Raw genomic sequence first — 20,835 nt, forward strand, 5'->3', positions numbered from 1 at the left:
CAGACCTCCTGCTGCAGGGGAGATCCATCTCCGGACAGGACTATGCCAGTCCCAACAAAGTTAAAGTCTGAGGAGATGGGACAGCTACGGAGTGAGGGCGGATGAACACTTGCCCAGGTCAGTGGCGTGGACGAGGAGCCTGCAGATCTCCAGCTCCCACCACTTCTCCCTAGAGAGGAAACTGGATGTGGTGGAAAAGCTTCTCTCTGCTCGATGCAAGAAGCCCCTCAGTGGCTGAACACTGTATAAACAGCAGCAGCAGGCTCCCTCCCCCTTTCCATTCGTGTTTGTTAAACACACGCTCTCTGCCTTTCTCTCCTTCAGGAGCGAACACAGCATCCAGCTTTGTGAGACAGGGGCTGTCAGTCACCCTGCGAGAGGGGGCTCTCCAGATGCCCATGGTGGGGTTCCAAAGCAACCCCTGGCAATGAAGCACCCTCTGGCAACCCAGATCCTCTCCTGACTTCCACGCTTCTCCGAGGACAGTTGCAGAAAAGTGCCTTTCACCTCTTTGCCACAGGTTGACTTCCAGAGAGTGGAGAGGACCAAGTGCTCCGTCCTGGCCAGTGATGAGACAGTAACTGGTGGTGAGCAGCTCAGTTCCTGAAGGAGGAGGACACTCTGGCCTTTGCAGGTAGGTCGGGGAGGGTTTATCTGAGCAGCAGGGCTGAGATGGGGCCAGGACTTGGCCATGCCACATGGTTCAGGCAAAAAAAGCTCCGAGCATCTTTGGGAAAGTGGATTTGGGGACTGACAGCCCTGAGAGCTGGAATAGAGAAAGTGAACAAGAAATACTGGCAGGAGAGCTTCGAAAGGTCTGCGAGCAGAAGCAGGGAACCTGGGAAGCAGGATGCTGAGTGAGAACAGTCAGGAGAGCAGGTTGCTCCAGGGGGCTGCAGAACCCAGGCACGTACAGCTTCGGAGCAGTGCACTGCAGGTGTGGGGCTGAGTGTGTGGCTGTCTGAGAAATCCTGATCTCTCCCGCAATTTGCCTCCTCGTGGCTTGGTACAAACCTCCTGTAGCTGCTCTGTGCTGGGACTGCACACACTGCTGGCACTCAGTGCTGCCACAGATCAGTGCCCTCAGAGAGAGAGATGCAAAGGGAGATAGGGGGACTGCAGGAGGAAAATCGGTGCATGCTTTCTCTTCGCACTCATTGATGTTAATTGTTGAACAGAGAAATCCTCTTATAGTCCCATTGCAGCTGCATTTCACCTACAGAGTTTCTGGTCTGTCCCAAAGCAGGATACTGGGTTTTCTCTGTGTTAATGAGATGTTATTTCCCTCTGCTCCCTTGTCTCATCCAAATTTCAGGAGTTAACAGGCTCCCCAGGTTAACCAGGATCCATCCACCAAGGTGTCTCTGCCTTTCTGCATCCACAACAACCAGTGTGTCTCCATCACAGTGTCACCTGCTGAGCCTTGTTTCCCAGCCAGCCTTGTTCTGCTCCTGTGGCACGTCCCACAGGGCAGAGGGCCCTGCACTGTTCCCCCCTGCTTTCTGTAGGACAAATTCCCATGAGAAAGCATGCATCCCTGCCAAACAGATCTCTTCTCACCCCCTTCTTTTTCATCCTGTCCTGAGCTGGGTCTTTGCCTCGTCTCCTTCAGAGTCTTCCATGGCTCCAGCCTAGGCAGGGATGCGAAAATATTTAGTGTGAGGAACCACAAGAAATCCCTGGTGCTTCTCCTCCTCCTTGCACTTTGTCTCCCAGTGCCAGTTCTATGCAGGGACTCTCCGGGAGCAGTTCTGGGTGGCAATCAGTGTCTGATGCCATGAGGTTTCTGTGCCAGTGGGCCTGAGCTGGATAGATAATTTGCAAAGCTGGAAGAGAGGATGGGCAGATCAGAGGGTCTTGCCTTCTGCCATAGTGTCATAACAGGACAATCACCCCTTTACTGGAGATGGAAGGATCTGGGACGATTTCTCTTTGGCTACAGGAAATCATCCCAGAGCTGCTGTTTGTCCTGAAACCTGCCCACACAGAGAAGGCAAAACCCACTCCCCTTCCTCAGTCACATATTCCATTTTTACATAGTTCCTGAAATCTCTGCTCAGGTTTTATGCTGAGAGATGCAGAGTCTTCTCTGGTGGTAAATGCAGGAGGTTGGAGTTAGAAAACTTGGGCTCTGTTCCCAGCCCTATCGTGGATGTGCTGTGTGGTCTCTGGCAGGCTGGTTAACCTCCATATCTCAGTTTGTTGTGTTCTCTTCCCTTAAGTGCTGTGGGGTGCAGGGCTGAACTTTGCTGCCTCTCAAATGCTGGAGGGGAATGTGAAGGTGGTAGAAGGTGGCTTGTCCTAGGGTGACTACCAGGTTCTTGTGGTGAGGGATGGTCTCAGACCTCCTTGCCAGGGACACCTGTCTGAATATGGGTCTGGGGATGAGATGAGTCAGTGCTCCTGGCTGGGATGGTGGAGGTGAAGGGATTTCATGAAGTTGAGCCGCTTTGGAGGAAGGACACAGCATGGAAGAAACCAGTGAGCCAAGTGATAGAAGTATCCACCAGCCTCAGCCCTCACACACTCCAGCTCTGCTGTAGAAGAAGGTTGTAGCTGTCATTAGCCAGCGAGCAGAGGCTGGCCCAAGTCCCTCCACTACCTCCTTTCAAATCAAACCAATCAGTCTTGCTATTTGGACAAAAAGAGAAAGTCTAATTAACAAGCTGTGTTTTCTCCAGCCCTCTGCCCACCCCTCCAGCCCTGCTTTCTGAACCGTGCCAGGCTTTGAAAGTGGCTCTTCCAGGCCTGGATGTGCCCTGATGGACCTGCACCAGGCTGGCTGTGTGCCTGGGGCTGCAGCAGGGACATGGAGGGAGCTGGGGCATCCCAGGAAGCAGAAGTGCATGAGTCCCAGGGCACCTACTGTAGGCCCCCTGTAGGAATGGATTTTGGACCTGTCACACTGGTCACTGTCCCTCTCAGTCATTGACAGCAGAGTGCTGAGTGAATGGCTCCTCTGTGCTTCTCCCCTTCCCAAATGCTGAAGCCTGCTGGCACAGCCCCCTGCCTCATTGGGAGCCATCCTGGAGCCTCAGTCCTGTCTCAGGCTGAACCTCAGCTGGAGGACAGGGTGAGGATTATGGTTATCCTGATACAGGCAGCGCCCTGTTTCTGCATCCCTTCATGGCAGCTCAGCACAGAGGAAAGGGCTTAGGGTAGTATTTCTGCCTCCTCATGGTCTGTCCTGCTGCTTTGTTGTCCCAAAAGTAGTTGGCTCTCAGCTCCAAGGATTTTTCCATCTAGCCTGGCAGGCCTGTTAGGCAGGGGAGTGTGTGCCTGACAGCAGCCTACACATATGCCAGGACTTCCATTACTTGCTGGAACAGACCTCAGTCCAGTCCTAGCAGCATCCCAGCGACCTCCAGGCAGCCCCTGGAGTGGGAACGTTTATTATGACCATTTTGTCTCTTAATTAAAATGTCTTAATTGATTTGCAATAGTTCCCCTTTGGAAAAAAAAACAACAAACAAAACAAACCAAATCAAATAGTAACTCCATTAAGGCCATTTTGTTAGGAAGCAAAACAGCTCCAATAGTCATGATGTTCCTGGCTCCTCTCAGATGGTGTGTAGCTGCCAGTCTCCAGTGAAAGGAAATAGGCAGTGGTGGGTGAGATGGGAAAAAAAGGAAGGGAGTGCCCACTGTGTTGTGCCAGGACTTGGGTACTGAAGACAAATGGGATGGGCAAGCCACAGAAAAGGGGATAACAAGCGATAAAGTAATGCTGGGCAATCTGGAAGGTATAAAACCCAGACAGAGAGCAAGCAGGGAAAGCACAGCCACTGAAAGTGTGCCCAGCACTTGCTCTGTTTCCTTCCCCGATTTTGCTCTCCTGGCAGTAGGGTTTGCTCTGCTCAGCTGCAGCACAGGTGGCTGAGGGCTGCTGCTGCTGGGGGTTAGGCTCTGAGGAAAAGGCTGTGGCTGTGCCACCTTCCCAGCCTGTTCCCTGGCCCCCCTTTCCACTGCATCCACTGCATGGCATGGCTCTGAACTCCTCAGTCCCTTCTTAGAAGTCGGGACCTCTCTTTGGTCTTTAGGGTTCCCTTTCCAGGGTTGTTGCAGTGATGTTGTGGAGGTCTGAGGTCACCCTTTAAGCAAACCCTCACCCCAGAAGATCCACCCATTTCCCCCCCCAGCTTTCTACTTCCCTAGTGGTCTCCAGTCTTGTGGTATCTGAGCCCAACAACCTCATTTAGAGGAACCACTGACATAAATTGGTCTGCAGAGTGAGATGTTAGGTAAGCAATCAGACACTGAGGGGGGCAGGAGAAAGGGTGCAAGCAGGAGTGGTTTTACTGCAGGCAGCTCTTCTTCTGGGCCTCTGCAGGGTCTCAGCTTTGCAACTGGCTGGGCAGATTTCTGGAAGCAGGTCCTGAGGGGGAAGCACAACCCATGCTCTGAGGAGCAAAGACAGAACGAGCAGCCATTTATTTTTTATTGCAATGTAATTGCTGTCACCCCCAGTACCTCAACACCATTATTTTAAGCAATTTGTTTAAGTAACCAGCTGAAATGCAGGTGTTCTGCACGGAAAGTGTTCTCCCTTCCCAAGGACAGGCTGTCCTTAAAATTTTGGCTTGCAGGGCACAAGACTTGCGGGAAGGCCACCAGCACCCAGTCAGCAGTGCTCCTGCCCCTCCTGGTACAAACCCAGACCAGTTCTTCCTCAAGGAGGCTGAGAAGGTATCGAGCAGTCTGCCTCCAATTCCCACTTGATTTAAGCTCTTTGCCTTCCTCCCTTAGTGGAAGGGCATTTTCTTCCCTCTCTGCAAACACATGATGCTCTGCAAACCTCCCTGTTTTGGGCAGAGTGATGACTTTTGCTCACTTTTGTTCAAGTCTGCAGTGGGAACGGGGGCCCCACTCACAGTGCTAGGGACAAAGGATATGTGAGGGGCCATTTCCACCCCCTCCACATATCCCGGCAGCAGCTCTGAGCCACAGAGGCTGAGGAGGAGCCAGTAACAAAGCTGGCTTTTCTCCTGCTGTGTTTGGATTCGATGGAAACCCAGCCGTGACAACATTCTGCTGTTCCAATGGCACCGAACGCCAGCCAGGGGTTCCAGGCAGAGTCAGTTCTGGCTCTCAGGCTCCTGCTCCCAAAGCCATCTCATGCAGGCATTTGAGCACCAGGATGATGATGGATGTTGGGGCTCTGGGTCTCGGGCCTATCTGTGCCTGGATGCTCAGCACCAGCTCCACTGGAGGCTTGTTCACAGCTTCAGTGGTTTGTGCCCTGCACGTGCACGTCCTCGCAGAAGCTCCCTCCTCTTAAAAGCCAGCAGATGCCTGGGTGTGACCAACAACGAGGGGACAGAGAGGTTCTTTTAGGGATCTTTGGCACAGTGCTGATGGCACTAAATTGTGGTTACAACTAAAGCTTTATTTCCTTATCAGGCTATTAGGATTAGTATAGAATAGAATTCATGATTGGAGCAGCACAAGATTTCTACAAGCAGAATCAGCATAGTACAGTCTATAAGTAGCAAAATACAGAATTTATAAACAACTTAACTTATGATTTCTAATCGCCTAAGTAATACAGAATTTATAATACAACTTATTATTTATAATCACCTGGACCCTCTTCAGATTGGGCCAAATCCTAGTACATGGCCTGTTGTATCAATCTAGACTCAAAAATCCTATAAAAGAAATGAGTCACTCACTGAATCCTCGAAAGAAGCAGAGGACAGTGGAGGTGTCCTTGGCCACAGGGTTCATGGGTCTCACTGTCCAGTAGTTCCCTACTTAGGCCTTGTAACTGTGCTCTGTGTGCTCTCACACTTCCCTGTTCTGTGATGGGGACATCAACACCACCTGCCTGGCCGGGTGCCTGTGACCTTCAAGGTCAGCAAAGAAGGGAATAATTGCCTGGTGCTCAGGAACCTTGAGATTGGCAGGGGAAGGAAAAAGAAAACTGGTGTGTCTACTTGGTTCACAGGACCTTGAGAGCCTGATAATGAGGGTCAGAGAATGAGTATGTGACACCTTTGGTCGCAGAGGGAGGCTGATAAAATGGTGTTAGCTATGCTACCCATATTATCAGGAGAGCAGGCAGTACTGGGTTGATTGGGTGGCAGCATTACTATCAGGAGCAGTGGCAGAGACTCATGCAGAGACAGGGAAACAGATATTTTCACCTTGAGAGATGAGAAATAAGAGACTGAAAAAAACTGGTGCACAATCTGGAAACAAATTGTTATGGGGAGATGGAGAAGAACATCTTGAATTTGAGAGCATCTTGTTGTTTTTCTCCTTCCTTAGTTCTTAAGGAGTTAGAACTCAGGGCATTTTTTTTTGGCAAGTAAATCTCACCAAAGATGAGTGACACCATCATTAAGTTTTTCTATCAGCCCCAAGAGGTTCCAAATGTTTGGCCTGTTTTGCAAAGCCTGGCTTGAAGAACAGAAAAGGCAGTGTGCAAAGAGGCTCCACGCAGGCAATCCTCTCAGGACCTTCCAGTTTGGCTCTGGCTGGTTGAGGGTTTTTTCCCTGTCCAATTCAAACAAACAGAATCTCAGAAACTTGTGTGAAAAGTTGCATTTTTTGCTGACTTTTCCTTGGGGAACTGGCATTCAGCTGATCATAGACTCTAACAGGAGGTGTAAGAGAAGTGAGGGGCCCATTCAGTGTGAAGGGAGAAGGAGGGAGGATGCCACTGCTGCTGCTGTTTAGCCCAAAATGCCATGTGGGACACGCCCTTTGAGCCTCAGTTCTTGCAGATTCTCTCCTATCTCCCATGCTCTCAATTCTGCTGTGTTTGTGTTCCAGACCTCCTTCTCCTCCTGATGAAAAGTCTCAGGCCAGGCATGGGACCATTTGAGGGAGCCAACAGCACTTTCACCTTGGAGAAGACAGCATTAGATGAGAAGCTGCCAGAGGGCTGGCATGACAAGGACTTTGTCACTCCTACCCAGGATCTCTCTGGGTCCCGCAGTGTTATGATGGACAGCACCAAGATCCTGGGGGTCCAGGTTGTCCTGATTGCTGCCTACTCCCTCATCATTCTGCTGGGGTTCATCGGCAACTCCCTGGTCATCTACATCATAGTCAAGTACAAGACCATGAGGACTGTCACCAACTTCTTCATAGCTAACCTGGCCCTGGCAGACCTGATGGTGGACACACTCTGTCTGCCCTTCACCCTGGTGTACACCCTGCTGGACGAGTGGAAGTTTGGAGCTGTTCTTTGTCACCTGGTCCCTTATGCTCAAGCTCTGAGTGTCCACGTGTCCACTCTCACCCTAACTGTGATTGCCCTGGACAGGTATCGGTGTATCGTGTTCCACCTGGACAGCAGGATTTCCAAGAGGCTCAGCTTCACCATCATAGCTGTCATGTGGCTGGCAGCAGCTGTCCTGGCAGGCCCTCTGGCCATCTTCAGAGAGTACCGATATGAGGAAATCCCCTCCATCAACCTCAAGATGGCTGTCTGCTCAGAGAAATGGCCCTCTGGTAACAACAGAGATGCCACCATCTACAGTCTGTCCATGCTCCTCCTGCAGTATGTTCTTCCTCTTGCAATTATTTGTTATGCCTACACCAGGATCTGGTTCAAGCTGAAAAACCATGTCAGTCCCACTTCTAGGAATGAAAACCAGTGCCGGAGGAGGAAGACCACCAAAATGCTAGTGATGGTAGTTGTGGTATTTGCAGTCTGCTGGCTCCCCTTCCACATATTCCAGCTTGCCATTGATCTTGATCTGGTTCTTATCTTCCACGAGTACAAACTCCTGTACACTGTCTTCCATGTTGGGGCCATGTGCTCTACATTTGTCAACCCCCTGCTCTATGGATGGATGAACAAGAACTACCGGAATGGCTTCCTGATGTTCTTCCGTTGCCAGGACAAGCCAGAAAGCTTCCACACTGAAGGCTCAGTTAGAGGGAGGTCGTACATCTTCAGAGCCAATACCCTAAATGGGAGCATCAAACAGACTCCTGGCAATGGATCACTGCCCACAGAGGTTTAGGGATGGGTCATCCCCCTCCAGGACTGAGGCTCCGGGACTGAGCCCAGAGACATTCTTGGGTGAATGCCTTTTTTTTTGACAGAATATTGTGCTGCCAATTATACCTACCACAACCACATAGAAATACCCCCTGTACCTCTCAGAACAATAAATCTGGTGTACTTCTGCCTGAACAAACAAATGAATTTTTCCTTTCTGTGCGTTCAAGTTATGCACACCGACGCATGAAAAAAAATAACACGGAGAAAAGGCTTTCATTTAGCCAGAAAAATACGCCCTTTTCACTATTTCCTCTTGCCAAAGTGGGTTGCTCAACCTTTCACCCCCTGACACATTACACGTTATAAATGTGGAATTGTTATTGTGTGTGATTGTTCATCTGTACCTCTCCTACCCAAAAGCCTTAATGACCCATCTTTAGCTAATGCCTCCAGGGGGAGGGAGATCTGCAAACACAGATCACTCTGCTGGCCTGGGAAGGGGGGGGCTGGCACAGGTTGAAGCTGGGCAATCCATGATCTATCTCTTGCCCAGCATTGGCATGAATCTGCATTTGCAACTCACAGGATGAGCTCTAGTCCTCAGAAAGCCCAGGAGGTGGCAGTGGCACTACTTACCACTGTCTCCTTTACAAATGCTGAAGCAGGGCTTTGGGAATATCTCATTAGCCAGGGCTTGTGAGCCGGGGCCCTGGATTTAGCGAGGAGGAGAGCAGGCAGAGAAGCAGATAGGAAAGGAAAGAGATGGGGCAGCTGATCAAGAGGACTGAAACTGAACCTTAGGGATTGGCAAAGGCAATCTGTTCCAGGCCCTAAGATGTGGCTCCTTCCATGCAATAACTTGACAGGTGCCAACATGACCAGAGAGGCAAAACTGCCAACGACACCATTCTCCAAGGCACTCAGAGGGTTTACAGCTTTCCTCTTGCTGAGGCTGGAGGTTGTATGGGTCTGTATATGGGTGCTGCAGTTCAGAACACAGATGTAACCTGCTTGCATGGTGGCCACAGATGTGGTGTCCTCTGGCAGAAGAAGACATGGAGACGAAGATGTTTCCTTTCAAACCAAACTATATGTTCTCCTCCTGAAGGCTGTGTCAGCTGGGGAGCGTATTTTTAGCTCTGCCATCAAAGGAGCCTTGATTGCTACTGTGATCTCGGCAGCCAGTCATTGGTGTTGTCTCTAAAAGTCAGTGTTCATCAGATTGGAAAGTAACTCCCAGATGCAGGAAAGAAACTCAACAGACATGCTCATTAAAAATAAAAAGAAAAGAAAAACTTTGATTTGTGGGTCTTCACTGGAGCAAGGAGAAGAGGTAAGAGGACCTCCAGTACTGAGTACATCAGCCTGGATCAGGCTGCTGGGCTGTCACATCTGTATCCTCAAGAGATCAACTGCCAAAGGGTTTATTTGAAAATCTCTCTCCTGCCTCCTCCCAAGCTTGACCTGCCTCTGGCCCTTGTTCTCCAGCTCATCTTCCAACTGCCACACTAGATTTTAATCTCTCTGTTTATTTCTGCTCTCTGATCCTCTGCTCCATTTTCCCAAATAGGTACAAGAAAGTGGTTTCTGGTTCCTTCCTGAAAGACATCAATGCCAAGTGGAGGCTGCAGACCCCACTCCACACAGATTACTAATAACACAGTGGGTACACTGATTACTAATAACCTCCTCAGCATCTGATCCTGCAGATCACAGCCTGTCTTTCTTCTCAGGGAGCTTCAGGATCTACGAAGATCCTGTCAGGAAGTCATTGATGTTCCAGTAAAAGGGTGATCTGCTTCCTGATGGGAGAACCAAGACACAAGTTAACCTTTCTCGTGTGAGTGCTGTGGAGTGGAAGTGGGAGTTTACTGTTTCATCCTGGTGGAAGGAGGAGGATATTCTCCTCCACAGCACTGGTAAATTCTGTCCCTACTTAATGAGCTGGTCATTTCTACAATCCATCCTCCTGAAGAACTTTCCCCACCTTTCCATCAAACTCCAAGATACAAGGAAATGTTTGTGTTTCAAAAGCAGCTTAAATGGGTGGAAAGAATTCAACTATTACCAATAAACACTTCAGAAAATGATTTAACACTCAATAATGTCAGAGTAAAATAACAAATTTAGCAGTGCAAGCTTGGAAGCCAATCATGCTGCCAGCCAAGATGGATGAGGAGCTAAATTGCTCTTCTAGTGCCCTTGCCAAAGGTTTTGTCCTGTGACACCACACACAGTATCTGACTGCAGAACATGGCAGATAATGACATAATGAATGACTGTTTAATTTTGAGCCCAGACTTTTAAACTAAATATGGATAAGTAAATAAACAGATCCAAGCTCTTTACAAATAAATACTGGCAGTGGCATTTACAGGGCAGAGGGGTTTTTATCCTGGAGCAAACTGAGAAGGAGAAACTATTTACTTGAAGTATAGCAGCGAAGTTCTTGTTTGCTCTGTTTAATACACTTGTGCAGCTTCACTGATAGATGTGCCTGTGAGCTTGCTGTCTTTTCCTTGCCATTGGAAAAAGTTACAACCTTCCACAGCCACTTTGAGCAAGGAAACCAGCTCTCAGCTGTGTATACATGTCCCTGTGGAAAACCACGATGGTTATTGAGGGAGAGTGGCCATAGTGTCCAGTGCCAAACAGAATAAGAGAAGGTGGAGAGCAAGGAAGCAAAGCTTCATACCAAAGGATGATCAGAGCAAATAAATAGTATGATATGGATTTTTGTGACTGCATAGAGGACAGGAATGAATTTGTTGCCATGAAACAGAAATCTGTTGGAGATGATGGTTCCTTGAATATTTACACCCCACTAAAGATGGCCTTGCTGCCATGATCAGCCTCATGAAACCAAAGACCAGCAGCATTTTAAGTTTTTGAACTCTTTAGAGCTCAGGACAGGGTATGACCCTGGTCTATGGGTGTCAAAGGCAGATCCTTTAGTAGTTACAGATAATCTTGGAGTCATCTTCCCACTGCCTGCTCCTTGCCAGTGGTGCATCAGGGAATGCCCACCAGGCTGGGCTCTTCTCTGCAGAGATGAGCGACTTCTGTCACTGCCACAACAGCTGACAGGGATAGGTTATTTCATTACAGTTAGAAACACAGTGACAGAAATGAAAATGAACAAGTGTTTCATTAAAGCTGGTCTGACAGACAGTTTTTTTGTTCCTGGTGGCCAAATGAGTTTCTTCTAAGGGCTCTTCCTGATTCTTCCTGACATCCTTCTCAAAATGCTGCTTCTCTGAACTGACCTGATGATATTTCGCAGCATTTAGGAGAGAGATTCTGAGTTCCCTTTCTTATGCTAGGACACTCCTTCTGGTCATATCATACAAATCTTGTATTATGAAATGTACCACTGAACAGTTCTTAATTACCAAATGACCCCTAGTAAATTATTAACTTGGAGTAGACACCACAGGTGGTGATGCCTCTAGCTATTCCATGCAGCCATTCCTCACATGCCACTCAAATACAAGAACTGCTGAGATGTGGCAACTTTGTAGTTTAAAACCAGCAGCTTCAATAACTGTTGTTCCCTATGACAGGCTGCTCTGAGAGCTCTCAAGACTGAGAGTATCTTATCAAGCTTCCAGACTTGACAAAACACGTGGAAACTTGCAGGGCACAGCTGTGCTTTGGACACAGGAGCCTCTCTGAGCACTAGAAACGTTGCCTCAAAAACACTTAGTTTGCTCTGAAAAGCCCTCCCCATTTCATTTCCAAAGCATACTCGTCTGTAACAAGCTAATGCGTGCACAGAGAGCAAAGGTTTGGGCTTTTTAGTTTTGCTTGTCTTAAGGCAATAAATACAGCTGGCACTTAGATGAATGCGGGGTGAGCTGGGTCCTTCATTCAGGGCTCAGTCAGAAACAAAGACGTGACACATTCCTGTGTTTGCCTGTGCTGCATCCTGTTCCTAGGAAGGCTAGATCCAGCCCCTCGTGGCTCTCTGCCCTGCAGTAACAGGTGCCCTCTCCCATTATCCATGGTAGCCCAGGCAAACAATGTCAAATGGCACATGTTTTATTCAAAATACCCACAGACGTATTGGCAGAAACACTGCTCTGAGCTTTGCACAAAGGCTCTGCAGGGAAATACATACTAGACCAGGAAAGAAGCTGTTCCTCTAACATATGCTAATATGCCAGAGGGGCTGGAGTTCTATTCTGTTCTTCTGAAGGAGGTCACAGACAGCTCAGCCTTTCCCTTGGTATCAGGTGTTAATCTTATCATCGTTACAGCTAAATGGTCCGAAACCAAATCAGCCTTTGGGCAGGAGCTGGGGAGTTGGTGCTGTCTGTGCATGCCTTTGTCTTTCAGCTCTGTTATTGTGTGATTTCAGCAGGGTCTCTTAATGTGCTGGATTTTAAATAAGGCCCTGTAACCAGCTACTCTGGTGAACATCAGGAATTACTGCAATAATCCAGAAAAATAGAAAGGATTCTGGGTTCATATGGGCGAGCAGAATTTGGACTGTTGCATCTGAAAAAATCAGAGCTTTGTATTCCTTTCAGTTTTCCCTTATCTAGCTTGAGATTCTTTGAGTGCCAAAAATAATATTGCGTATTACTGCCAGAACATTTATCTTCTGTCTGAGCTCATTTCAGAGATGGGATTTGCTCAGGAGGGCCTGGGAGGGGATGAAGGCTAGGGTTCTAAAGCACATCCTTATCTCTAGCCTCAGTGTTTTGTAAGTTAAAAGACAAATCAGAAAAAGACAAAGTCACTCACGCCAAGGGAGGTACCAATTTATCTTCAGACAACACAACCTCTATTTAATTTTCCATTCAGACACCCCAGCACCCTTTGCCAAAGTGTTGTATGTATACAAGGCTGGATGAGGTCGGGGGAGGAAGGCATTTTTCTGCTGCTAATAGCAATACCTTAGTGTCACTCATGATTTATAGCCAGCAAAGAATGCTTTTTTCTGGTCTATGTTCTGCTCAGTGTAATGAGTGCAGAAGGAATAGTGCAGATGCCTCATGGAGCTCACAGGAGGAGATCTTCATTAGTCCAATCCTCTCCAGTGTGGTAGCAAAGACTGGGAACATTAGAACAGAATCCCTCTTGTTTATAACTAGCTTATTGAAGTGCACAAGCATGGAGTTGTCACTGTGTCACCTGCTGATGTGTCACCAACTTTCAGACACTGTTCATCTTCAAGATTCACAAGCAGTTCAGCTACAAGATGCTTCTTGCTGCTGCATGGAAGGAAGAAGGAAAGTAGGACACAGAATAAGATTTCAAGATATTCAGGAGAGGATGAGCCTCTAGATGAAATTTGAGGTTAATATAGTTCTTTATGGAACCTAGGGTAGTTTCTTGGCTCTACTGGGACCAGGATGAGTCACATCGAAAGGGGAATGAACTCTGCCATGGTGCAGGAAGAACAGATCCTCTATCAAACTAGAGACAAGTAAGAAATAACATCAAACCTGGATCTATCATGTCCAGTATTCTGTCGTAGATCCAGGCAATAAAAAATGCTATTTAGGGAAAGCACACTTGCTTGGTCACTTTAGTGGTCCATTCCCCTCATACTTCTCACAGCAGCCACGACTGTGGTATTAGAGATGTCAGAGGGGACATGCTTGCCCGGGACATTTAGTGTCCCTCTCTAGACTTTTTGCTTGTGATTTTGTCTAATTGTTCCCTGACTTTGACAATTCCGTCTGCTTCCTGTGGCAGCCAGTTCTAGAAGTTCACTCCCTACAGTGTAAAAAAGCACTTTCTTTTAACTGTTAAAACCAAACCCCTATTAGATTCAGCAAATGCCCACTGCTTCCAGTACTACGGGACTTCCTGAACAGCAGCTGAACCAGAGCTTACCAAGGGCCTTCTTCACATTGTAAATCTTGATGCTGTCCTCCTTTGCCAGCTTTCTCCTCTCCTGGTTCAAGTCACATCTCCAAAGGCAGCTTTGTCATCCCTCATCATCTTGTTTGTCCTTCTGTGGACCTCCTTTAGTTCCACATATAGCACAGTGAGCTGAATTTTGCTCATAATTCCTGTGAAGGAGTGGGATCTATCAGTTTTGTTCTGGCCTTGCTTGAGATCAACCATGAGGGGGAAGGACACCTCTTGAAAAAATGTCAGGCTGCCTCTCCCTGGCTGCAGCATCGCTGCATTCCTAATGAAATCTCATTACACTGGTCACTGAGTCAGTTCAGTGAATCATGAAATGCATCCCCAGTTTTGTTTTTGAAGACAGGAGACAAAAGGGCAGTCAGATCCCTTCCTCACCTTGAACTCTGTATCCAATAGATTTATCCAGGGGCAAGACAGGAATCTAAATGATCCTGATCCCGGAAAAGTGTCCTAAATCACAGCTTCATCTGTCCATTCCATGAAGCAGAAAAATGAGGAATTATGCATTTCAGGAAAAGAGTGATGAGGTTTTGTTACTTGGCAACTGTAGCTCCCACATATTTTGGAAAACTGTGAGAACATCCTGTACCTCGGAGAAATGAACCGGCTTAGGTGAGGAGGAAGAGAACTGGCAGCAGATAACCAAAACTTTGAGCTGGGAAGATTTCTTGTGGCTTATGGAAGCAAAAACTGCTTTATGTCTGCATGCTCCTCAGCTTGTCTCCTCAACGTGACTGTCTGCATCAGTTTCTGGGCTCTTCATGGTGAAATAATCCATTGTTCTGCCATTTCTGTCTCGCAGAGGCATTTCACAGCCATCTGAATGGCCTCTAATCCACCTGCCAGCTGCAATCAGCACACAGCATGGCTGCACTCCTGTCAGCCAAGATCTGAGCACCAGAAACGAAAATTCCTTCAAAAGAGGAATCAGCAAGAGATCTGCATGTGAAAACTGGGGAGGGGGCAGTCAAACCTGGGGGCTTGGTGGGTGTACTCACAGGGACAACAAACCCACATGATGAGGCCACAGTAAAGTCTGACTTGCCTTGTGCAGTGGCAGTTGACTTCAGACAAGAATTCAGACATGACTATTAAAATAATAACTTAGGGCTTCAGTTGCTGGGAGCCAGTCTCCAAGGCTGAACTCAGGAGATGGTTGTGTCAGTGGACCCCAGCTAATGCATTTATGCAGTGGTTCAGCATTTTTGCTCCAGTTTTGTTACTGACAACTTTGCTGTGTGAAATCCCATTTCTCTTTCCTTGGTTGGATATAAGAATCTAGTGGTTTCAAAGCGCAGATCTGAACTGTCCGAGACAACCCTGCAGTAACCAATTAAGTAGAACTAAGATAGCAAAACTAGCATGGCAAGAACTGATTGAAACTGTCTGTTGCTTCAAGGAGTGCAATAACACGAGATTGCTACAGAGGCAAAGATGTCTTATTAAAGCTCAGGGTTCATCAGTCTTTGTAAGGTCTGCCTGGCACTGCAGTCTGTTGTGTGAAATTCCAATTGGCTTCATGTAAAATCAGTGAGATTTGGGTTGTTAATGCCCAATAGTTTCTTTGGAATCCTGGTTTTTCTAACTATGTCATTAAAAGGACATCAGTTAATCTCCCCATGATATCCCCACCTCCCTCTGCAGCCCCCACAGCCCTTGGCAGCCCCCCAGGAGCGGCCCCACTGCCAAAGAAGAGGATGCTGGTGCTCAGGTACAGAAACTCGTGTGGCTTGAAATGAAGAGAAGCAGAAGCCTGATGCCCCCAGTGATGTGATGTGCTGCAGTGACCAAAATAACAACCTGGAAGTGAAGCCCCATTCCTACTTGGGAGCCATTTGGAGCGGACTGGAAGATCCAGTGGCTGGAAGTTCCTATGGTGATGGGGAGCAGCCGTGTCCGTATGCAGGAGCGTGGCTCTTTGGAGAGCACTGCCTGGACCTCCACAGGGACATGTGTGAGATATATGGGCTGCAAGTGCTTCAGTCTTTCAGCCAAGAACAGAGGAAGGCTCATGAGATGATGTGCACTTGAGCATGACATGAAGAAGGCCTTCACCTTCCAGGCCAGTCAGGACAAGGTGTGCAGCATCTGCATGGAAGTTGTGTAAGAGAAACCATCAGCCTCGGAGAGGAGGTTTGGGACATGTGCTCCTTGCCCTGCATTTGGTAATGGAGATGTGCCAAGCAGTTCAGGAAACCCATCATCAAGTCCTGCCCAGAGTGCCATGTTTGTCATTCAAATTATATCCAGCTTTGTAATTCCCAGTGTGTACTGGGTAGAAGAGGAGGAGAAATAAAACGAGCAGACTAACACATTTAAGCAGAGAGTGGGGAAAAAGCCCTGCAAGTACTTTGAACAAGGGAAAGGAAAGGAAGTGTCTTTGGAAGGAAGTTTTGCAGGGAACAAAAGGGCTGAAGGAGGTAACAAGGCTCTGCAGAAATGTTAGGTTCTCTGAGCAATCACTCTGTATACTGAAATGCATAATTGGAACTGCTCTTTTCCAAACACAGTGACTGACTCTACACTATGGCAGGAGACCAGGGTCTTTGTTTCACTGTCAGTGGAGCTATTTCCATGTTCTGACTCATCCAGGGCTGTTGCTGCATGGGTAAAAGCAGCAGCACTTTGCAGCATTGTTCAAGCCCTCACAGGTGAAAACAGTTATGAGGTAAAAGTTGCATCAGTCACATGGGGGTTTTCACCTTGTGGGTGTTGCCTCGTGTGTGCAGCTCTGGGTATGACCACAGTATGACCATGCCTGTCATTCTGTTCTCCAGGACAGAGGGACACAAGTGACAGGAGGCCACAATCATCATGTCCAAACTTGCCTTTCCCCAGGAATCTGGTGCCTCGCAAATTGTCTCTGAGTCAACCTCAGGACTATTTCTTTTGCTGCCCAGCACCTTTCTGCCCTCCTCATCCCTGTTGTGAGTGCAACAGTCACTTGCTTACCCCTTTTCATTTACAAACAAGCCCAAGAAACCTTCAGGCTGTGGCTGGACCTCTGCTCTTGGATCCAGTGGCACCGTTGGTCTCCAGAGGTCTCGGTCCACAGCCCCACTGAGGTGCCTGAGCAAACAGCTCTGCCAGCAGACCAGCAACACAGGGGCAGTGCTCACTTCTCACTGTCCCTCAGGAAAACTTTAATTGCTACTTCTTCCACTTTGCCTTGAAGAACAGCACTTATACCATATTTCCTTGTGGATAGAAAGTATAGCTCTTTTTAGCTAGTTCTTTGTTCCAGCTTTGTCAAATCCTGGTTGAGTTGATCTTAAACTGCTGAGCCTTGCTTTCCTCTTCTGTGACACAGAACAAGTGCAGCACCCAGAGGCTTGTAAAACATGTCCTCTGTGCCAGCTGAACAGTGCTGCTGCAGCAAAAAGCATTGTCATTGAACACATGTTACAGTAATTGTGTTGTCATCAGTTGTGTATTGAGGAGGCAGACTTTACTTGGAAAGTGCTGCTAAATACTCAGTGAAAAGCAAATTTTGAATTCTCACGGATAAATATTTATTCCAGACTCTCAAAATTTAAGTAATGATTTCTGAATCCAGGTGTGGGAGGGTTTTTAATGGTGACAGTGCCTGTAATTCTCTGGCTGCATCTACTGCTTTCAATGTGGAGTATGAGTATTGACTGCAGAACGACCACAGGCTTTGCTCCACTGCATTTCTGAGTTGTTTGGACAAGAATGATTCTAAAGAAATATCAACATGGTTGTTTTCTGTTCCAAGGAAGCTAATTAAAAATAAGCAGTATTTAGCTAGTTTTTATTGTTGTCTTGTGCTTCCCTCCCTGATGATCGCTAAGATGTGCAAGGAAGGAGCTTCCTCTGCTGAAACCACTTTGGAAGAGGACAAGCTCTGGGCTGCAGCATCTGTGAACAGCCTGGAGAGGAGGACGGTGCACTCTGGGTGCAGGGCAAATTTACATCGTTGTGCACATACCTGGCAAGCAGCAAGGTAGAAAAGTAAATTTAGGAGCAGAGCAGAGGTGACCTCCTAGGCAGAAGAGCCATCACAGCCAGATTAAGAAGCTAGAAAGCAACCTTTTGTCATGGCTTTTATGATCAGGTCATGTCTTCAGTAATTTGTGATCCACAAATATTAGTGGAGACATTTATTTTTCTTTTTTTAAACAAAATTCTTCCTCCACACACTTGTGACTCCTGTATTCAAGGGTCTCAAAGCGGCTCATGTTCCTCAGAGATTCGAGTTTTTCCTGGGAAGTGTTTGAACTGCTCCTTTTGGAAGGTGATCTGCAACCCATAGCAAATATATTTGCAAGTAGTTCAGTGGGCCACAGGATGAGGAAAGCCAGTTTTCCTCATGGCCTTATGCCTGCTGCCTGTCTCTCTGGTGTCTAACAATTTGGCAGCTCACACAACTCTCTACCTGCTGGGTTCTTGCACAAAACTTTTCAAACACAACATCATGGAGACCTTGACCCCTCTGATGAATTTTGTTGAGATTCATCAAGTGGTTTAAAAGCTCAGTGGGGCTTTCTACCCCCACTGGCACTTTGTGGATTTTGGAGCCAGGGGGCAAGAGGGTAATTGGTTTTCTAGGAAACTGTATCTTAAAGTTACCTTTCACCACAGGACAGCCCAAAAGATGTCCCCTTTTCCTTAGATGCCCCTATGCTCGTGTGTCCCCCCCCCCGAATTTTTAACCCACTTCTTCACTATTAAAGACAAATCACAAGTCTGAGCTCTTGTTGAGACTTATCATTAACAAGCAGTAACTCTCATGCCATCAGCCACACGGGTGTCCCGTCAAATGGAAGGGCTGGGGCAGAATCTCCTTGTTCCCACCAGTGCACTCGTTACTGTTTTGTCTCTTCAAGTTCTATTTCAAGTCACGGATTCCCCTTGGATCCTTATGGGGCCATTCCACACATGAATGAGCAGCTGCTCTCTGTTTCTTAGCACATATTTCCCCTTTGTTACAGTGTTCTCACAAGGTCTGGTCATGCCCCCATGTGTTCTGATATTTCTGGTATCCTGCACGGTTTTAGGAGAAATAAATGAATAATTTGATGTTTTCAATCCAGAGTTGCAAGGGTGTGCACTCTTTCATCAGTCTATTTTGATTTTAAAATCCTTATGTCTGCTGTACTGCAGGCATTGGGATAGCTCAACCTGCTGGGTTAATAAACTGGCTCTTGGGTGTCTGTAGTGCCCTTGTAACATCCAGGACTTCTTGGGTTTCATGGTTAGCACAATGCTATTTTGGGTCATTGTGCTAATAAATAGAAGTTAGATACTTTTGGCATTAACAAACAGGTGCAGCCCTACCATGTGCAAGGAAACAAATTGGGCTGGGACTTTCCAGCAGTATATTATCAGAGGGGACTGTAGAAACAAGTCAGCACTTGTTAGAAGGAAGCATAGGGATGTGACTTCATTTCTGGTTGTCATCCTACTTTACATTCCACAAAACCTCTCTAAGACAGTGGAGCTCTGAAGGCTGGAGGCAGCTTGACTGTGCATGCAAACTGTGCTGCTACAGGTCTGTTTCAGGGACCCTCCAGAGTGATGAATATGCCAAGTCACTCTGAGGTATTGTATGAAAAGAGACCCTGGCACCGAGTTCTGCTTGCCAGAGACATGCAGACATTTAGAAATGCTGTTGTACAAACTGAGACACAGCTCCAAGTCCTTTTAATTCTTGCAGTCAAGAGACAACTGCTGAATGTGATAAGGCAAGGATTTCAGCTCAAAATGGACTAGGGAACAGGGCGGAAGAGTAGAGAAACAGTAGATAGATACCAGGTAGGAGGTGCAAATGTTAAAGCTTTGATGTTTTCCCCTTCAGAGGAAAGAGCAGAGACGAGATTAGCAGCATTGTGCTCAGTAATGGCATTATGCTGCTCAAAACACAAGGAGATGCAGTTGTTCTGAATGTCACTGAAAAACAGGAACTGTCGGGGTACTTAATTCTCCACTCAGTTGCTCTGTTTGAAACGAGATTAACATCCGAGACCAGGATTGCACCTTTTATACTTGACAAGTGGAGCTGGATTTTGTTTTCAGGTAAAGTGCCTCCTTGCTGGGGTGGCATTTCACACTTATCCCAGAGCAGCAGTGTGGTGTAAGCCAGCAGCTCCCACTGCAAGGGAAGCTGGAGGATTTCAGCAGTCCAGCAGTGATGCAATGCTGTCAGCATCCCAGACATACTCAGGCATGACATGGGACAGCACACCTGAGCCTCCTTAGTTTTCACATACACTGCAGAGCAGGAGAATGAACAAAACTCTGGAGGGACTCGTGTATTCTATATATCCCAGGACAGCTATAGTGGTATCTGAGCTCTTTCCAATGTAGCACTGAGTGATTCACATTTCTCCTGTTGCTCATTGTATCTCCAGGGGAAGATGTGAGTGCAAGGAGTGGTTTGTTCTGGTGGCTATCTCCTAAAAAATATGTATTTAATTATCTTGTCGGAGACAAGATTGAAAAACCAGTCTCAGTGCTTTGGGACCAGAAATTAATGGAATTTATCATGGATCCCAGGTCCTGAGGGAGCTCATTTTGCATTCCCACCTCAGCTTTGAGAAGACTCTGCTGTTTCCCACCCATTTTATTAAGGTGACCAGCTGTGCTGGACCAGGAGAGAAGCTGTTGGCTCTTGCTCTCACTCCTGACACTGTGCTGCTCTTTGCTGCTTGTCCATGCTGGAGTGAAAAGTGCCTCCATAACTTCTGTCAGCCTTTCTGAGGAAGCTTTAATCAGGCAGGGGTGAGGACCAGCACTGCTGGGAGATGGTGAGGCTCAGTCTTCCTGAGGAATCTTACCCCCTCCCCAGCCCCAAGCTGACAGAGATGGGATCAGATTTCATCTGTGTAGAACAGTGACTCCACTGGGTTTGTGAGATATCCATCTTCAGGTATTCTTTTTAATCTCTTCACTTCAGTTTTTTCATCATTCAAACAGGGAGTGAGAAGCAGTGGTTTCAGAAAAATGTCATGAGTGTGCCATAGACAGAC

The 20,835-nt window shown here is 47.4% G+C and overlaps 1 protein-coding gene and 1 pseudogene across 2 annotated transcripts; both read left to right on the top strand.

Moving 5' to 3' along the window:
• The first annotated feature begins 570 nt into the window (after positions 1-570).
• On the top strand, positions 571-8,103 carry LOC103755112 (neuropeptide Y receptor type 2). Of its 2 annotated transcripts, none has more exons than XM_008921019.3 (2): positions 571-634; positions 6,778-8,103. In XM_008921019.3, the coding sequence occupies exon 2, from the start codon at positions 6,795-6,797 to the stop codon at positions 7,977-7,979; it is 1,185 nt and encodes a 394-aa protein (XP_008919267.2). In that variant the 5' UTR covers positions 571-634; positions 6,778-6,794; the 3' UTR covers positions 7,980-8,103. The 2 variants fall into 2 exon arrangements, with proteins under 2 accessions (XP_008919267.2, XP_017936542.1); XM_018081053.2 differs by lacking the exon at positions 571-634 and adding an exon at positions 5,066-5,230.
• Positions 8,104-15,465: 7,362 nt separating this feature from the next.
• Positions 15,466-16,292, top strand: LOC103755153 (annotated as a pseudogene).
• Positions 16,293-20,835: the final 4,543 nt, after the last annotated feature.

The sequence above is a fragment of the Manacus vitellinus genome, unplaced genomic scaffold, assembly GCF_001715985.3.
Source record: "Manacus vitellinus isolate BGI_N305 unplaced genomic scaffold, ASM171598v3 scaffold_51_pilon, whole genome shotgun sequence".
NCBI lineage: Eukaryota > Metazoa > Chordata > Aves > Passeriformes > Pipridae > Manacus > Manacus vitellinus.